We start from the raw sequence: 20427 nt of genomic DNA, 5'->3' as shown, positions 1-20427 counted from the left end.
GGGGGTGTTATCATTTCTGTAACTTATACTTTTGTCAGGCTTTGCCATAGGCTGAGATTGCTTAGAGGATACTTGGGGACTTAAGTACAAGACTGAATGCTTTTTGATGCATTATGACTCCCTAAAATTATCATCCCCTTCTGGAGTTTAGTGCTTTTTTAATGGCATAAGGGTGTGAGAAGTGCGATAAGGATGTGAGAAGTGCGACCGTACCTTAGCACGAGCCTCACGGGCAGCCTCGGCCTCGGCAGCCATGGCACGCTGCAGCTGGACTGGCAGGCGCACGTCCTTGCTGTAAGGGGGAAAACACAAACACTCGTAAATATCAACAAGAGGAACCTGGCTGGGTATAAACCGGAAAAGGGAAAGGTGAAATTAGACTTAACTTCGCCTATACTAACAGCACATACACACATATTCTCCTTACATGTATATACACAGTCAGCTGTCATACTTGAAGCCTTCTTTCTGCTGCCTAACTCCGTAACCAATAGAGAATGGGGTACCAAACGGCTACTTCAGTGTGCTAAAGGCTAAACCAAACTACTTCGTATATTACAAACTTTAAGATACGAGTTGAAAAATGAACAGACCACTGATAGAGATGGCCTCACATTGTAATGACGCCTTGATTTTACGAAGGCAGAAATTCAGTTTTCCCTGCAAAAGTCTTAAAATATTTTGTCAAACACATCCAAAAGAATATTGAGTTGGAATCATACTTACATTTCCACACGCTCCACCTTGATACCCCAGGGGTCGGTGGCCTCATCCAGCTGGGACTACAGAAGGAATGGAGAAAAGAAAGTTTATTTTCAGGGACTTATGACAAAAAGAATGGAGAAATGAAATTCAGTGTTTCTTATCTCTTCAAGGAGGGACAATTAACACCTCTTAGGTCAGAGATAGTCTAAGAAGTAGACAGGTGTAATTAGTACAGTGCTGGCAGCACACGTACCTGCATGGTGTGGCTGATGTTCTCGCGGTCGGACAGGATCTCTGTCAGGTTCTTGGTGCCCAGGATGTTTCGCAGGGTGGTCTGGGCCAACAGGCGGGTGGACTGGTTGGCGTTCTCCACGTTGGCCACGGAGATGGTGGCGTTGCTGACGCGGAAGTACACCACGGCGTCCACCGACACAGTCACGCTGTCCTTGGTCAGGATCTACAGCGCAAAACAATTTCCGTGCAAAACGTCTTTTCTCTGAAGAGTCATCGCAACTTGATAAGGCCACAGCAATTTGTTTGTTCTTGGTTCTCGGAAATTTTATACTCATTTTCCAAGCAAGATCTCATCGTATCTAAATTTTTTTTAACCAAGATGACATCGTAAGACAGAGTACTTAAAGGAAAAGCTGTATATGTTTGCATTCACTCGCAGAAACTGAGTGTACCAATTTAAGGTACATAGTATACAGACTTTCCATTCAGACTTTGTTTTCGTGTTGATTTTTTAGTTCAGCGTTTTTTTTAAATTCGTGAACCAATAAATCAAATTGGTGCAGCCTACATTGTACCCGTAGCAAGAACATGCTCCACTCTAATTTGAGAATTCCTTTTTTCCGATTTTTTCCGTTTCTTATGATGTTATTGTATAATATTGATGTATAACACCAGGTAAAATTAAAAAAAGAGGTATGCAACAGATCTTCTGACATTGAAAAAATAGTCTCAATTTGGAGACAAAAAAGGTGAAACTGAATTCTCCAATTAGACTGGATCATGTTGAAAAGAAATGTGACCACCAAGCTTCCGGGTGCGGGGAAATTATGGTGTTGTGCATTAATAGCTGTGAGACATTTATTATGTATTTCTACTTCTGCCACAACATTAAAAAAAGTACTTACAATATAAGGTCTGTTTAACAATGACAACATATTCTACTTCATGCTTTTTAAATCAATACGTGTGGCAGTGTTAGTAGACAAATTCATACATTGTGCTATTAAAAATAATAAGAATGTTGCATGCTGAATTCAACTCATACCAGATAGAACTGTGAAAGACAGATAAAAAGAGAGACAAAAAAGACAACAATAGGAGCAAAAAGTCAGCCTACCATGCATGATAACGGTGTTAGTGTGTTAATGTTATGTCATGGTGGCATGTATCTCCCCAAAAGACATTCAAAAACCTTAAACCATTGACAGTACTTACAAACTATGAGAAAGAGAAAAATTCCTTCAGAAATACAGAGAAGTTATCGGCATTTTCTTGTCCACAATTTGCCTTCATACAACCATAAAAGTTACCCTGCATACAAATTTCCTACTAAAGTTAGTGTATTAAATTTTGTAAGTTTGGCTCTCTTTTTTATTTCTTTTAAATTTCAATTTGAAGTCAATGACTTTATTCAATGAAAAAAAGAGTTCAGTTGGGGATCTGCAGTACCAGCCAGAGAAGACAGGTGTCGTTACAAACTTGATGTACCTCTTGGGGAGGCACATTAAACGATAGGGTACGCAGGTCCACCTTTTTGTAGTCATCAGTACAAGGCAGTATGAAGAAAATGCCTAAGAGCAACAAGAAAGTAAAACATACACTTGAGTTGAGTTGATGGCATGCACTTGGCATGATAACAATGACACAAATGCTATAAACAATAACAAAACAGCGAGCACTTTTGGGACTGTGCCGTATGAACATACGGTCAATTTTCCTCTGAACCAATAGCATAATTCATTTCCTTCAAAAAATCAATAAGGAAGAATGAACGAAAGACATTTTGTAGAAGGATAAAAAGCCAAAACATGACCAAAACAATTCCGTATTTGCTGTGAAGTAGAGTCTAGCTGCTTGTAATGTTAACACACACACTCTAACTCTGGGTATAGTTTGCTTTCTTGTCATTCAAAATTCTTCTTCATACCACCTTGGACTGATGCTCGGCCAATTTGATGGCCACTAAATTTTTTTTTTTTTCTGTACACAGATGACGATGACTACATCTTTTTTGCACACAGAAGACACCAGCTAATGTCTAAGAAACACAGAGGGTCCTTTTGGGAGGAGTAGGGTACCAGCAAGACGAGAGAAAGCGGTCTTGAGATACTACCTCTTGGGGAGGAACGTCAAACGATATGGTACGCAGGTCCACCTTTTTGTAGTCATCGGTACAAGGCAGTACGAAGAAAATGCCTGTCGAGAGTAACGAGAAAGCAAAACATACGCAGAGGTGAGTATGTGCATGACAAAGGTAGCAGCTAGACGCTACGTCACAACAAACCAGGCACTTTTTCTGTGGCTCTGAAGAAGAAATTTTTGGCGACACCTCAAGGGGCCGAGCCTCCTTTATTTTCAGTAAACCAAACACAAAATGAACGCAAAATTTCAGAACTATTTGTAATGTTTTTGCACATGGAAGTGTGTGGGTTGGCCACAAATTGTGCTGCTGAGTTGTCATTTGTTGTAGCATTCATGTCATCACCATGAACACTGTACAGGACAGGCTGTCAAAATGAGGAGTGGAAGATGCCATAAACAGGCAAAAATGCTTTGAAGCATTAATTTTCCATCACATTGTAAAGGAACAGAAGTTGGAATGAATTTTGCCATTTCCACTCCTCTCAATACAGTCCGTCTGAAAGTGTCGGTGGCTGTGGTTGGTCGATATATATGGTACCTCTTGGGGCGGAACGTCAAAGGCTTGGGTTCGGAGATCGACTTTGCGGTATTCGTCAGTGCACGGCAAGACGAAAAAGATCCCTTGGGAAGGAAACAAGCAAGTGAGGATTTTGTACACGCTAAGTTTAAGTTCAACGACCTCAAGTGGTAGAAACTGTGTCCCTGGAAAGTACAGCAGCCCTTATTGGTAGCGTACACCTCAGGGTTCAAGACAAAAGCAACAACAACAGTTCGTCTACGATTAAAATCCCTAGCTACCTTGTACAGATTTCCATTGTTAACCACTAATCCAACACAAGCTATTTCCACACAAAAACACTTATGCATAAATAAATGTATATACAGTATGGATACATGCGAAGTTGCAGCTTGCTAATAGTGTTAAAATCAAACTGTTTATAATAATGTAAAATAATATGCCAAATACATGTAGCAGTTACTCATTGCAAGCAACTGGATATGATTTTGGATGTCATATCCAGTTGCTTGAGTTACTGCTATTTGGCATATCTTATTACCTGAATGTCTAACCTTCATCGAAGTAATGTAAAATAATGAATAAACCTAAGCTCCAATTTCTCCTAGTTTTTAATATAATCATTTCCCAAGACACAGCAAAGATATAATGCCTAAAGCCATTGGGAATATCATTCAAAACGTACAAGTATGATCAAAAAGGTAACAAAACACAGAAAGCTTAAAAACATTCGTTTTTAGGGGATGAAATTCGGTGAGTGCTTTGTCAATTCGATCGGCCGCAGCAACGACGCCAGCGTACCGCGGGTCCAGTGAGAGGGGGGCTTAAGGGAAGACAGACAGGTGTGTGATAAGGTAATGTAGAACGTCTTACCAGGTCCCTTGGCTCCTCCAGGCAGCAGCCGACCCAGTCGGAATATGACGGCTCGCTCATACTCCTGCACAACCTGCAAACACACATTGAATCATAAATCAACGGTTACAAACATGAAAACACTAAGTACTTACATACAGTCAAACCTGGATTCAGGAAAAATGGTTGCTGTGGACAGGGTTAACTAAATAATGTAGAAATAGACGGGACTGTTTTAATGTGGCTTATGACTGGAGGTGGTTGCTGCCTTCTCGTTTGTAAAAATTCTCTTGTAATCTTAACTTATTAACACAGGAAGATGTATAAGTTCTAACAGAATTTGTTTGGAATTTCTGCGACTTGAATTAGTACTGATGTGTTAATGTACAATCTGTTCATGATTGAATGAATGTTCATTTGTTGCGAATTCTTCCACCACTAAAGTCTTCATTTAAGGGATTGCTAAATTAAAGTACAATAATCGGGATAGTTTTGACATGCAGCTATTGCTTCCAAATTGTAAAATCATTGTGCCATGATTTCAATGTAGATTAAAAATCATCTTCATAATTATACTTGGTTTGGCATTCGGGTATGAATAATTTTGTTCTTTCATTCTCCTACACAGAGCCTGCGGCCTATACAATATACCTTGCGGAGGCTCTGCTAAACCGGCCTACTTTTGTTGGTATGGCCTCTAACCAGCTGTCTGCTGACTTGCAGCCAATCAGAGAACTGCCTGAATGAAGCTGATTCTCTGATTGGTTGACAGCTGGTTAGAGGCCACGCCCACAAAAGTGGAAACCTCAGCCCAGTTTAGCACAGCCTCCCAGAAAGGTTTATTGTATAGGCCAGCTCTGAGTAGGGTTATGTATGCCTGCCTTCAAAGATTGTCAAATCTTGAAGTTAGGCCACACCAATTTAATTTCTTGGTTAATGGATTTTTATTTTCCCAAAAAAAAAATTTCAGGAAAAAAAAAATCATGAAAACAGAAGGCTGGCCCAGCCTTCTGTTTTCATGAATTTTCTTTTTCTAAAATTTTTCTTTTAGGAAAATAAAAATCCGTTAACCAAGAAATCAAATTGGTGTGGCCTTGGCTGCACACATTTGGTGTACCTTTATGCAGATGCACAGAGCAACTGGGAAGGTACAGATCACGATGATGTAGGAAAGGATAGTGATGATCCAACCACAGCATCCAAGACCAGCATCTTCAGCTTCGTAAGCTGAACAGGAAAAAATAGATAACACGCATTAAGTTAAAGTGTTAAAGCTACCTTTATGCAGATGCAGAGAGCGACGGGGAAGGTACAGATGACGATGATGTAGGAAATGATGGTGAGGACCCATCCGCAAAATCCGAGACCAACATCCTCGTCGTACGCTACAGGGAAAAACATACAAATGATAACAACATCTGTGGATGCAAGTCAGACATAGAGCGATCCCTACTTGTGCATATGACATACAAAGCAATCATATATAGCTGTGTATCCTGAGCTTGAAAAATCTGGTACAATATTACACTGCCCAAGTTAAAAACTTTAATGAACATGAATACACACTTGTCTGCAAAATACAAGAAGATCATGTCAGATCTAGACCTATTGTCACACACATACATGTACCACAATCACAACCCATCCATCCATCCATATGCCAACATTCAAAGATCACAAAAGTTGGACGCATATAATTTTTTTCTACAATTTCTTACAAATATTTCATAATATATATAAGTATATATATAAGACAATATACAAGTACAGTCAAACCTGGTCTAACGACCACGTCCAAAAGACGACCATCGGCTCAAGACGACCGATTTCGGTCGGTCCCGATTTTTTTCCCCATAGACACAAGCATTAAGCAATGTGTAAAAGACGACCGCCTGTCTTGTGTGACCGCGACCAGCCCCAATCTGGACCGAAAGCGCCCAAAATGTTACCGAAGACGACCGCGTCATTTCCAATGTGTGGCGGCGTCGGTTATTATGCTAAGTTGCCGGAAATCACGGTTGGTCGGCATGTTTCGCTGCGCGGAAAAATCAAAATGGCGCTCGTGGTCATAGGTCATCGGGAATACTCTACTATTATGTGGGTGGGACTATAGTGTGCGAGATGATTTACCGTACATTTAATTGCACAAAATGTTAACTTATTTCATCAAAGACATTCTTTGAATAAAGGAAATATGTATCCATACATCATATTTTATTTGTAACATTTCATTCCGTAGATAACATTTTTTTTTAAACAATGCTCGCCTATGCTTCAAGTGAAGTGTCCCAAGTAAACAACGTCTCGCTAGAGGTATTTTGCCAGCAATTTTCTAGCGTTTTGGCGGTTTTGGACATTTAAAACCCACATCAGGAGCAAAAACAAAACATGCACGATATTTTCATGGATAACATTGCTATAAAGAGCCAGTATTTTCTCTGCGGCGCTGCCGATCTTGAAAGAATGCTCTCGAACCTTTTTGCTAAAACCCAAGCCGCCATTTTTTTTCGGCCACGCCGGCGAATTCTTTTACACAAAGAACCTTGTCGGAAAAATACAAACGCCGGTTCGTGATTATTAACTTGAAAGAAAGGTTGGTAGACAACTCGGGCACCGATTGAACCGACCAAGGGCACAATAACATTTGATTTTCCATGGTGCCTTGATTCCAAGCCAAGCTTATGATTGCACTGTGCTGATTTTCTATGAAGAACAAAGGAAATGGCGACCAAGGTTTCAGACAACTCTCTAGCTAGTGCTTTAAAAAGGGTCGTTTTCAAGCGGGGTTCAGTTCTTTTCGTACGAACACGATGGCGAGCAAACCGAAGTTGGAGAAGAAGACGTTGACGTTGGGAGAGAAGATTGAGGTGATCCGGCGGTACGAGAAAGGTGGGGTTGGAGCGCGTGGCCTTGCCCAGGACTTCGGCGTGGGGAAGACTAAGATTGATCAATTCTTTAAGACTAAGTAAATTGTTCAAGACCTAGTGATGAAAGATGTATAAACTTTACAATGTATGTTAAGTATGTAATGTATGTACATGTATGTAACATTTGTTGTTGTTGTTGTTGTTGTCCTTGTTTAACGTCTATTATATCGTTAGACATGGTCTCTAGGTGCTGTGTTACGCTTGGTTCAGATACGAGGCTAATGTCTCTCGAGGTGTTTAACTCTTGGTCGCTTGTGCTTGCGTGCTGCTGGAAGTGTTTCTAGGAGAGCACATCGAGTCTGTGCGTGCTCTCAATGTACCGGGAGAGAGCTAAGTACATCTGCTTGTTGATTGTCTCGGGAAGGTCTTCTCTCATCCCTGCTAGAGTGACAATATCCGTGTCTCTGCTTCCCTCTGCAATGTTGTATGTCTCGTATGAGTTCTCAGCTTCTAGCAGCATGTGATGTCTTTCCTTTTCGTACCGAGGGCAGTGGTACAGGTAGTGTCTGGTGGTCTCCAGCACATTTGATCAGTTTTGTATGGACCTAATTTATGTAATATGTCTAGAATGTAAAACTCATGTAAAGTACTTTGCACCACATGTAATTAAACACCATTAACGTTGAAATTTGTGTGTCTGTCGTATCTTGTCATTTTGCATTATTTCTAAGAAGACCACTTGTCTAAGATGACCACTTTAGATAGGTCCCCAGGGTGGTCGTCTTAGACAAGTTTGACTGTATTGCTTTGCCAAGATCCAGCCATATATAGCTCTAAGTACATATATTGGCAAAAAGCCCATGCCACAAATACACACTAAACCATGTGCAGACACTACAAGAAGATAAAGCTAGCAGCTATTGGTTGGTACTATCCACGAATTTAAAGTTTAAGTGTACTAAACACAGTCATGGATCAACCTACCTGCAAAATAACACGGAAAGTAAACATTAAAGGTTATAGCCGACTTCTGGGCGGACATCCCGTGCGATATATGCATGATTTTCGGTGGTGACGACGTGTAACAAACGTCTGGAAACCCAAGCACCAGGGACAGCTTAATGAACTGCCGCACATGACTTATAGTACCCTGAACGTTACGGCTGCTTCCTACGACCTGTACACATTGTATACGACTCTTTGAATCTCATTGAATCAGGCAACTCCCAGGATACCCTCTGAGTAAAGCAACATGATGCTTATGATACACATTTCACTTCAGGGCTCAAAATTCTTTTTTGGAAATACAATGTAGGTGCACTCAGGTGCACCCAACCAAAAAACTAGGTGCACAGAACAAATTTTGGGTGCACCACATAGAATAATTTGAATGTCAGCAAAACATAAGTTTGACGCAACTGCCTCTCTTAAGAACTTCAATCTGTAATTCTATCCAGCTTTCAAATTTCAACCAAGCAATATATCAAGTAGAGTACAACAAAAGGTTGTATTGCTTTTTCTGATACTTAAATATTTCAAGAATATTCTGTATGCTAGTGTACAAGAGAACCGTTACCCTATAGAGTACAAAAATATCTAGGTGCACTGGCACTGGTGCACCCAGTCAAAAATTAGGTGCACAGCTTCAATTTTGGGTGCACACAGGTGCACATGCACCCACTATTTCTAGCCCTGCATTTGTATGCACTCTCCCCATATCACATACATGTAGTTACGCTTTTATCTTTCACTTCTGTTCCTACATATACTTAGAACTAAACAGACCGCCACATAAATATACCCCAGCAAAGGTGCCTTGATTGGAAAGATCATTCATAGCTGTCTCAGATTCTGCAGACAAAGCAGAAAGTCAATTGAGCTACTCTTGGCAACATCCCCAAGGAATGCGGACATGGTTTACTGAGCAAATGAAGTTTGAAGCATGGTATGATAATAAATAACTCTATTTTACTTTGTAACGTGAGGAAAACCCAAAGATTATAAATGGAAAAGGGTAGATACAATAGCTATGATTCAAATTTGATTATGGAAACAGCTGTCTTACATGACACCTTAATGCATTGTACATAATTATAGTTTTCATAGAGCTAGTTTAGCAGCTCAGTTGATAATGTTCAAACCAGGCATAATGAACAATTATGATGTATCAATTAAGATACATACATAAGGCCACACCAATTTAATTTCTTGGTTAACAGATTTTTTTTATAAATTTTAGCAAAAAAATAAAAAATCATGAAAACAGAAGGCTGGGGTGAAAACTTACAACAGACCCTGTTCACTCCCTGAAATTGTGTGCACCAAAGTACAAACTTTCCCCTGAGATTCTGTTTTCCTCTTGATTTTTCAATCAAGCATTTTTTTTAAAATTCCGTTAACCAAGAAATCAAAATGGTGTGGCCTTTAATACAATCAAGAAAGTCTATTAGATTGACTGACAGAAAACGGTCAAACCTACAGTCAGACTTGAACCTGTTACAATAGACAGGTTATCAAGAACATAGACAGGATTTTTACTAATTCTTGGGTCAATAGGAAAAATAGGGAGCGCCAAACTTAGGCCACAATGGCTAGGCGGTCATTATAAGTTATATGCGGAGGTACTACACAACATGCATTAATTGAGGCCTAACATACGCTTACGTATCTATGCTACAGATAGTGATGTCTGTGCTACATGTAGTTGCTGAACAGCCATTGGTTTAACGATATACTCGTTGAGTCTTCCGAACCTAGGCCACAATGCCTATTGGCGGTCCTAATATGCGGCGGTACTACACAACATGCATTGATAAATTGAGGCCTAACGTATGCTTGCATCTGTGCGAGTTGCTGAACAGCCATTGGTTTGACGATATACTGTAATTCATTTTAAGTTCACAGTAGCAAAATTTCACGGTGTAAAAAAAATTGATATTTTCACTGAACTTTAACTTCACGGTGGCAGCAAGTGATTTACAGAAAGGATATGTGGAGGAATCATAGTGACAGTGAAAACAGTGAACATAAAGTTACAGTGAAAGAAACTAGAATTACAGTATTCGTTGAGTCTTCCGACTTTGTCATTCAGACAGAGGACTTGTGGATTCAGCTAAACTAGAGTGTGACGTTCAATTTCATAGCGGTCGGCCCAGACAGCACTAATCAATGGACGACAGGACGAGGGAAGTAAATCTCACGTTCAACGCACGTCATGGCATCAGGTGGGCCCACCAAACACCCTAATTGATAATGACTATTTGATACAGTTGAGCTTCCAGCTTGGTGGGGGGTCTAAAAAGGGATATCTTCCTAGACATGTATGTTTTACAAAAGTCGGTGTACTTCTGTTGTGTCAATAAAGATTTCTCTGTAATAGAAACGTAGTAAACTATACTGAACATTCAATTTGATAAGTTTTTAACATGTCTTGTTGTTTTTCAAAACATTATGCTATAATTGTAATCTACAAAATATCTGCAAGTTTAATAGGACCTGATTATTTGGTTTAGCATCATTTGATAAGAGATTAATTGTTATTGTATTGCATGCAAGTTTTCATGCATTTCTGAACTCTTCAAAAACATGGAAAAAAAACTTCTGACAAAACCATGAATTTCATGATGACGTTTTGCCCATCTGATGAAATTCCTGATTATTCTCATAATGTATGGAATAGAAGATAGGATATAAGAATAAAGCTCTTATCAACGCTGAGAGAACGTTAGCATAAAAGACAAGCATATCTTTACCACATTCCGAGTCCACATCCAAAGCCTCGTGCTTTGGCCTCCACTGTAGTTGTCTCATCTCAGCAGATAAAGAGTTGCACACCCCCAGAACATGTGCTCCTCTCACATGTACATACTCCATCTCAGTTCTACAGCTCATTCTTTCTTATATCTCAGCGTACCTTCCGTTCACACTGATACGGCCAACTCAACAACACGCAGTATAATTCACACCATCCCAATCATGGATTTGTTGGTTAAGGTACCGTCATGCTTCTGTGATTCCTTTCGTTGAGAAGAGCGGACATCGAAGTCAGCTGTCCATAGATGTACAGGAATGCGCTCAAAAGGTTAATTAGAACTGACACTTCTTATCGATACTTAACAAATAATCTTTATCTCTTCTGACAACACACTTTGACATCAACAACATTATGTACATGGACTAACTCCTGTTAATGCTGTATAAGATAGTCAAACCATCCTTTTTCAAAAACTTTGTTATTACCACCATTATTGTCATTTTTTTGTTGTTATTATTGTTATTATTGTCATTTCTTGAATGTATTGTGATATTATATTAGTGACGATTCTTTACTTGTTTTTAAATGTACTCTGGAGGTGTTGGCCTTGTAAAGGATGCATCGATCCTGTTGCCAACACCTCTCAGATTTCATTCTGTGAAGTTTAATAAATAAATAAATAAAAGCCACGGATCATACATTGTATCTCATGCTCTATAAAGTCCTCAAACTGTAGTTCTGTATGAAAAATACAGAAGTTCCTGTCTTTCTTTGATTGCTAATTTTGGTTTGTCGTACTTTCCGATGATAAAGTGCTGTTGGCATAGAGCTCACCACATTTCATCTAAATGTGGTGATATCTCCCCCTGGGGCGGTATGCATGGAATGACGGACGAGGGCTTCGCACCCCTGGGGTCCTATCTTCAATATGTCAGCGGAAAACTTCCACGCATCACTGACGAACACCGTGAATTAAAAATAAACAGAGCTAACAGGAAACTGAAGAGACTTCCTGCTAAAAGATATGGGGTAAATCATTTAAAGATACGGGAAATTCGCCAAAAAACAATTACTCAAGGATAAAATTTTCATTGACGTATACATATATACACTAATACAGCATATTGAAATGGCTGAGTGGATGTAGCCAGTATAAACTGTAAAACGGTTTGAAAAAATGTTGTTACAGTCCTCTCTGCTATAAAAAGATGGTAATCTCGCTTGCCTATCAGAAATGTGTATATGATCATGAATTATGATATACTTGCAGTTGTTGGCATCTGAGGGTGATCTATTCTTCAATTGAGGTAGATAATACAGAATATTGAAATAGCAGAATCGATGCAACCCATATAAACTGTAAACAGATTTGAAAACTATGTAACAGTTCCTCCCCTGGCCAATCAAGAACTCAGTACTACTGACAGTAGTCTTGTTTGCCTGTCAGAAATGTGTGTATGACACCACGGTATACATGTATCTACATGTCGCTCTCATTTTAGGGCATTATGTTCTCCAACTGGGGTTAATCAAATAATAGAAATACAGAAAATTGAAATGGCTAAGCCCTATGTTCCGAATAAAAAGTCAGTAACCTCGTTTGCTTGTCAGAAATGTGTGTATGATATATTTGTATGTTGTTGACATCTGAGGGCATCTTGTAGGTTTGAGGGATGGACATGACCTTCGGGCGGTGCATTTCCATTATAGAGTACTCCGCACTGACCTCAGGTGCCCCCCGTCACTTATCATACCTACAGTTTGATATGACAAGGTGTATGTGGGGCTACTATAGGGGCACCCTTTTTTTACATTTTTTGATTTTTACCAGAACTGCATTTCCAAACAAGGACAAAATTTCTGAGGCAAAAAATTTTGTAGACCGGCAGCACTTTTTTTGCTTCTCTTGAAATATGTTTAAAATGTGAAGAAAGTATCTTTAAAGAAATAACAAAATACACCTAAACCAACTGAAGAATGATGTTTTTAAATCAAAACACTGTTTAACAGCAATACCTAATGCAAATTTACGCCATACGTATATGATTTCTTTCAAACATCGAGCAAAAAAAAAAAATTCAGGTCGAAACCCTCAATAAACAACCCTCTTCTTTGCCTCTTTTCAATACCTGCCTGAGGCTGCATATCAAATTTTCATGCATGTACATGTATATTTCAATCATCTGAACCCCCTTCATCATTGGCGCACCAACTGAAGCCCTCACTGTGCTTATGTGAAAGGCCAAAGGTGCTTGTGGGCCATCTCATGTAATCATTTTAGTCATTTCTCAAAACATGAGAAAACATACCATGCTAGATTTCAATTCAGTCAGTGGTATCTTACACATTATTTCAATATTGTTTTCCAAATAAAGTCATTGTTATTACAAATGAAGATATAATAATTCACAAAAAATCTTTTAAAAAACACATTGAATCCCTAAGAAAAGTGCCACAGAGATATGTTTGATATACAATACACTGGCAGTTGGACCTGTCCTTGGTGCTGAACAGATGTTCTACCCTCACCATCTACATGAAAATACTAGTATTATTCCATTGTGGTTTTAAACAGTATATTTCAACACATAACAGCTTTCATATTAAAGCAAATTCTCATATGAGGTGTCAAGAAATGGGGGGCAAACCTTTTCCTAAAAACATTGCTAAGTCATCGAGATTAATCTTAGAAATAAATTTACACTGGCATGGAACTTCAATCCCTTGCCTACTTTAAAATGTACTTTCAGACTGAACTATGTCAAAGATGATAAACATTACATGCACCACGAGCGAATGATATCCCTGATATTGTAAATAGTCCCTGTGCAAAGCGATAAGAGGGGTGGTGCCCCCTCCCCCTTCCAGTAAGATGGATTATAATTTCCTTTTCCATTCAAACCAGCTTTCTTGTAATCCAAGTTCCTACAAGAAGATTGCTCACATTTACAGATACATGTGTATATCCTGAGGGTAAGCTAAAGGAAAGAAACCTGTAATACTGCAATACACTGATAGGGGTCTCTTCTGAGTTTGATGAGCTTCAGGTGCAAGACTAGGTAATGGCGTCCACTTTCACACATCATGAAGTCTTGAAGACCGATAAAGGCGATTGTGCAAAGAAAGGTCAAACTGCTTCTCCAAGCTACAATTTTACGAGGCTATAAACTTGTAAATAAATGCTTGTAGCAATCACTACCTACATTTGCTTGTTCTAAATGATTTATGCTAAATACAGGCAACTTTTTTTATGACAGTACTAGTATTCCGCTTCTTTTTTGTCCTTTTATTCACAGTCATATCTGGACTTCTACCAATCAAACAAACTATCAGAAAATCTAACTCGTATCTTTTCAAAACATGCTCATGTACCACTGAAATATAGGAAAAAAACAGTAAAAAAAAAATACCATTAATTTTCCATCAAAATGTCTTAAATGAATTGTTTCACCTTTTCTATAATCAACCGTTTCAAGATGCTGACTTGAACTCTTTTTCAGCTCCATTAACAGAAATGTATAGAAAACAACATCATCTAATTTTATCGTGCAACATCGAGATTCAATGTACGATTAATACTATATTCATTATCCTATCACAATTTGCCCTGAATTAAAACATCAACTGTTAATTATTGTAGCAGTATCATTAGTCCACAGGGAGAACACATTATTGGTAAAACAACAAAAATGTTAATGAAGGTATTTGACATTTGTTGGAATAGGAATAATATTGATTGCATTATTTGATGAGCTTAGGGGGTCTCAACAGTCTTTTAATTCCTCCAATTTGAAATCTGTACTGTATTTACTTTCTATTCTGTGACATTATTTGGATCAAACAATTAGTGTCACTTTTGAAAAAAAAAATTAGAAGAGAAATGAAAACAAGAATTATCTCACCAGCTGCATGCTTGCCAAAATATTGTAACCCTTGCAATGTTCACGGTTAATTTTATTTTCAGTTACCTTTCAATGTAAATTCATGACACTCTAAATAATGTGTTTCTAAAGTATCATTACTAAACTACAGAATTGCTTCCACCACAATTTTAGAAAGCGGTGAAGACTTTCTTTCCCCGCCTACGAGAAATTAAGTCCCTGTGAAAATAACTGACTCTACAGTACTTGGTGTATAGATGAACCAATACCCTGCCCAGGGGGCTCTAAGACATGTTCGCTAATCCATTATTGCTGCTAAAGCATTAATGGGACATCCAGTAACACTAGTCATCACCGTACGCTAATCGATATCAAAGACAGCTGTGAAAACGATTCCTCTATCGATGGCGCTTATTCCAAAAGCTCTCGGCCAATCCTCAAATTGACCACGATTGACTTTGATACGACCTGCGTATTCCATTATAGCTTATAGAACATCATCTACAATTGCCAGTCGATTATGACGATTTCAGTTTTCTGACTAGAAACGAAAAAACAGGAAACAATGTCAGCTTCCATGGTATGCTTGTTTGCCTGCAACATCTCAAATGTAACGTTCTTCCAAGGTATGATAACTATGTTATCTAATATCACGATAATTCTGGCATGAAAATTCTGGCACAATATGAATACGTATACACTACGGATTTATTCTGTCATTGAAAAACAATCATAACAACATATCATCATTAATTTTCACTACTGCAATATTCCCTAGAACGTTACATCTTGGATACCTATAGCTATATTGTTGACTTAACTAGACACTGAGGCGCCACTACGGCTGACCCTAGCACATTAAACTATACGGTATCATATATAACAGCCAGAAAAACTTTCATCTACCCATTCTTTCATCAGCCGGCATTGATTTTTTTTCCAAACAAGTGATAAACAAAATGAAAATTGGGAGATATACCCGACTCTGTAGTCTTGCGAGACGCTAATGATAATCCAGTTCTGGAGAGTCATGCATCTTATTTTAAAATTTCATCAGTTTATTGACAGCTTGGGGTTTTTACATGAATATTTCACAGTTTATAAAGATGCAAATCACAAGGATGCGAGCATTTCTTCAAAGCGTAGCATTGGCCCATATTATAGAAAAAATCAACTTTAAAGTTTGTATTGTGTAATGAATGTACTATTTCATGTGCAAAATATTCTACTCTACAAAATCCACATAGCTTTATGATTAAAATTCATAGTTGACAGATATAACGTTATATCCAAGAAACAATACCCAACACATTTTTGGGAGAACTGTTTTCTACTAAAACTAAAACTCTGCTATCTTTTCTCAGGGTTTAACATATACAATTGATTAGCAAAATATAGGATTATTGGCTGTTTCAAACCCTACGAATCCCAACTGAAAATAACGATAAAATCTGGGCCACACTTACAGCAGGGGAAATCGCAGCACAGCACGGTGGAGTGTTTCGCCTCGGGCGCTCGTACCCTCTCGCAGCGCACGTCTTGGTAACTCCTCACTTTGGGTAGCGGACTCTGGGGCATGTCATACCTGACAGACGCCGCCGCTCGGTCAAGGCAATACTGACATCGGTGATCGGGAGACGCCCGCATCCTGCGCGTGATATGTACCAACGAACGTACGTACGTTCCTCGCAAACGACAATTAACAGTATGGCTGTGCGGCGGCCCGCGAGTCAGTCACCCTTCACTGGCGTTATTGATGCCCCCCTCCCGATTAATGAATCATTATAAGTGCATTGCTCAAACAACCGGGCATGTTGATAAGTATTGGGTACAAGCAAAGGACATCCCAGCGGACACTTCTACCGGGGTTATCCCCCTATTCCAAGAGGACGGAGGCTGTTGAATGCTTTTTTACAGCCCATGTGACATAAAAAGGTATAGATTCTCCATCGGTGCGTGAGGCCTACAGGGAACAGGTCTAAATGGACTGTGCGAAGAGATCGAGATAGATCTACAACTCCCCTCAGAAAGGTGGCCAACTGGATACAAATAGACAGTCGGCGTTGGATTGAATTACTATGAGCTACATTACTGAGGTGCTATCAGCCATTTCTTTTTAGTACCTCAGCTTTCAGGCCCGGAAATTCATTTTAAGTGAATACTGTAGGTGCATTGGTGCACCTAACGTAGAAATTTTGGGGATAGAAAATTCTTTGGGTGCACAACATAAAATAAAGTAGAACCTCACAAAAACCTAATGACAAACCTTACTCTAAGTTACTGCCTCTCTTCAGCTAGCACTTGATCTAAAATTATTTTAAAAACATTTCAAACAATGTTTTTATTCCATTTTTCAAGACACAAATGTCAAGAATATGCTATGTACCAGTATGCAACACGTAACAAATTAAAATACCTTCTGTATCTAGGTGCACCGGTGAACCCTCAGTCAGAAAATGAGTGCATGGATCCAGTTTTCGGTACACAAAAGTAGTGCGTATGCACTTTTGGACAACGAAAATTGAAGGCTCAAAAAGACAGGGTGCTGACACCCAGTATTTTGAGCCTCGGATTTACAACCCCATTCTTCATCCCTGACCTGTGGGGTCAGGTATAAAAAAACGGGAGGCCAAAATAACATGTTACGAAAGCGCAGAAAGGTCACGCACACAAAAGGGAATGGGTGTTGAACATGTACCGCTTATACCGAGTGAAATGGTTTAGAAAATAACATTTCTAAATGGTTTTGGGGAAAGCAATGGGGCATGGTCTAAAAGATACCCAATCTTTTTCAGATAGGATATATGTTTGAAAGTCAAGCTAGAAATGGTATATTGTACATGTCTGCCAAAGATTATAGTATACTAAACTATTACACATGTGCAGATAAAACGGTTATCAGTTGCAAGGATTATTTTTTTCTTGTCAACCAATAATCTGAGAGGACCACTGAAGCATGTTTGACTGATTTGAGTGTCAGTGACTCTTGGAACAAGTGGATGAAGATTTCCAGTCATGGGAGTCAATTTTCCTCCATCCAGAAAATAGCCAATTTTTCATGTCCTCCCCTATCTTCCAGCTCTTTCTGAACTCTCTCAAGTTTCCAAGCTCACATACTAAAGGTGATTTTTAGTGCACATATATATATAACATATAGTTTGAATCTCTCAATACTTTATTGTATCACATATGGCTTTTTTGGTAAATATACATTCACTTCCTCATTGGTAATTTTGAATGTTCTCAAAAACCTTTACTTGAAAAAATTCAAATTGAAAAAAAATTAAGAAAAATAAAGGTCTGAACTAAATGAAATGTTTTGTTTTATACCCTGCTTGCTCCACTCACATACCCAATGCAAAGATTTTCCTTGTTATTTTAGTATCGTGCGTCCAATTGACGCATGGAGGTATGCCCAGCTAAAAGATTTTTCAAGCCCAAATTTCTAATATGAACAGTCTTCAAAATTGATTTCTAATGCTATTGCAGTGTAGAAAAATACAAGACTCAACTTGAGACCTTATCTGTCACTGGCCTATAATCGATACCTACCTAAAAAAAATACACAATCACGAACGTCCAAGTTTCTGCATCTGTTATTGATCCTCCGTTTGATATGTGTCCATGAATAGATGGCCTTGCGATTGTTCGGAAATTTAGCACGTTATAAACCTCGGGGGACAATACAATATCAAGTATCTGACAGCCCATTGGACTTTATTAGTGTAATTTGGCAAAATCAGTTCAATTTCTTGGAGCTGGTTCTTCCAAAAGATTCAGCAACCCCTGCTTAAGTCTTTGGAAGAGAAAAGGATTTTTATGTTTTAGAACTGTGTTGTGATTGGATAAAACTATAATTGGATCAAAATTCTTATCCCTGATTGGTAGACCGCAAATAGTGGAATTTTAAATCTAATTAGGATCAGGGGAAATACTACAAAAAAGACATGCTAATCTCTGCTCTTGACAAAGGCATTTAATTTACGTCATTGTTTTTCAACTGTATTGTAATTGAACAAAACTATAATTGGATCAAATTCTTATTCCTGATTGGTCGATGCCAAATAGTGAAATTTCAAATCTAAGGATCAGGGGCAATATAACAATTAAGACACGGTATTTTTTGCTCAAAGGGATTTAATTTACGTCATCGATTACCTGCAACTGATTGCTTGGATCAAATTCTTATTCCTGATTGGTTGATGCAAAATAGTGGAATTTCAAAATTAGGATCAGGGGCAATATAACAATTAAGACACAGTATTTTTTGCTCAAAGGGATTTAATTTACGTCATCGATTACCTGCAACTGATTGCTTCAGTTAAATCGGAGGCTAATTTTCTTTGGCATGTTGGCTTTTACTACTTCATGGTTGCTTTTTGTCTCTCTCCAGTTTCAGTTGACCAACCCAAATGGCTGCTGACTTGGCAAACTCAATACGCAAAACGCAACTGAGTAAAATGCAGCGGCCCCTCACGTAGGTCAATGCTAGAATCAAATTACTTTTCGGGGCGGAATAACGGAAATCAAAACTGTGTGCCCGGGTGTAATGGGGAGATCTGTCATGCTCTGGTGTCTTACCGACTTTAATTTGTGGGCAGACGGAGGTACATTAGAGGTGCTGATAACTTTATTGACTGTTACATGTCGGATAATGGCGGGGGATTCCGCTGCAGGCCATCAGAAATGGCCAGGGTTACTGTAGATGCATTTAAGTTTGTGTGGTTTTTATTTCACGGTAGGGAGATTATTGAGTGTTCGCGGGGGTTTTGAGTTCGCGTTTGAAACAATAGTAGTAATTTTGTCATAGGTGGGCAAAAAGTTTTGAGGCGGTTTTAAGTTCACGCTTTAAGTTCACCGCGAAAACCGCGAACATAAAACCACCGTGAACATTTCTGCATTTACAGTAATCTCTGAAAGGGAGGTACCACTTACGACGCAAGAGGATGGACACTGTGCCAAATGGGGGAAAGGTGAACCTACCAATGTAAAGATATTCAAACTGCAGGTTTTGAAGATGAAGGAAAAATTCTGTAGAAGCCAATTGCAACAAGCAGCTGAATCTCCTATTTCATTTCATTTACGATGCTGTGCCAAATGGGGAAAGGTGAACTTGCCGATGTAGAGATTTTCAAAATGCAAGGTTTTGAAGACAAAGGAAAAATTTGGTAGAAGCCAACAAACAGCTGAATCTCTTTTATCAATTCAATATAATTGTTGTTTCTTATTGTTACGGCTCTCCCTTCATCATCATCTAGGGTTATTTTCAAATCAAACTGCTTTTAAAAAAACAACATATAACTATGCTGAAGATATATCACAATTTTATGGTGTTCACAAACTAGCCAATCAGTCAAACTAAAAATCTGTGACATACATGTATATGTAACATATAACCTTGATGGAGATTTAAAAACAAAACAAGACAACGCCACCATCTTGCTTGTACAAGTTGTAGTTTTTTCGCACAAGATA

General features: G+C 38.7%; 1 protein-coding gene across 6 annotated transcripts in view; it reads right to left on the bottom strand.

Moving 5' to 3' along the window:
* The window catches only part of LOC136441320 (stomatin-like), a 43976-nt gene that overhangs the window by 2419 nt on the left and 21130 nt on the right, over positions 1-20427 (bottom strand). The window contains exons 3-8 of one of the 6 annotated variants that reach the window (XM_066437548.1): positions 5568-5677; positions 4472-4544; positions 3053-3135; positions 959-1162; positions 727-782; positions 214-292 (exon numbers count right to left, since the gene is read on the bottom strand). In XM_066437548.1, the coding sequence (XP_066293645.1) occupies positions 214-292; positions 727-782; positions 959-1162; positions 3053-3135; positions 4472-4544; positions 5568-5677 (605 nt within the window). Of the gene's footprint in view, positions 1-213; positions 293-726; positions 783-958; positions 1163-2427; positions 2511-3052; positions 3136-3619; positions 3703-4471; positions 4545-5567; positions 5678-5728; positions 5836-20427 lie in introns of all 6 variants that reach the window. The other 5 variants (XM_066437551.1, XM_066437550.1, XM_066437547.1 and 2 more) reach the window with 5 other exon arrangements.

Source organism: Branchiostoma lanceolatum, chromosome 9, assembly GCF_035083965.1.
Source record: "Branchiostoma lanceolatum isolate klBraLanc5 chromosome 9, klBraLanc5.hap2, whole genome shotgun sequence".
Taxonomy (NCBI): Eukaryota; Metazoa; Chordata; class Leptocardii; order Amphioxiformes; family Branchiostomatidae; genus Branchiostoma; species Branchiostoma lanceolatum.
This window is presented reverse-complemented; position numbering and strand designations above follow the sequence as displayed.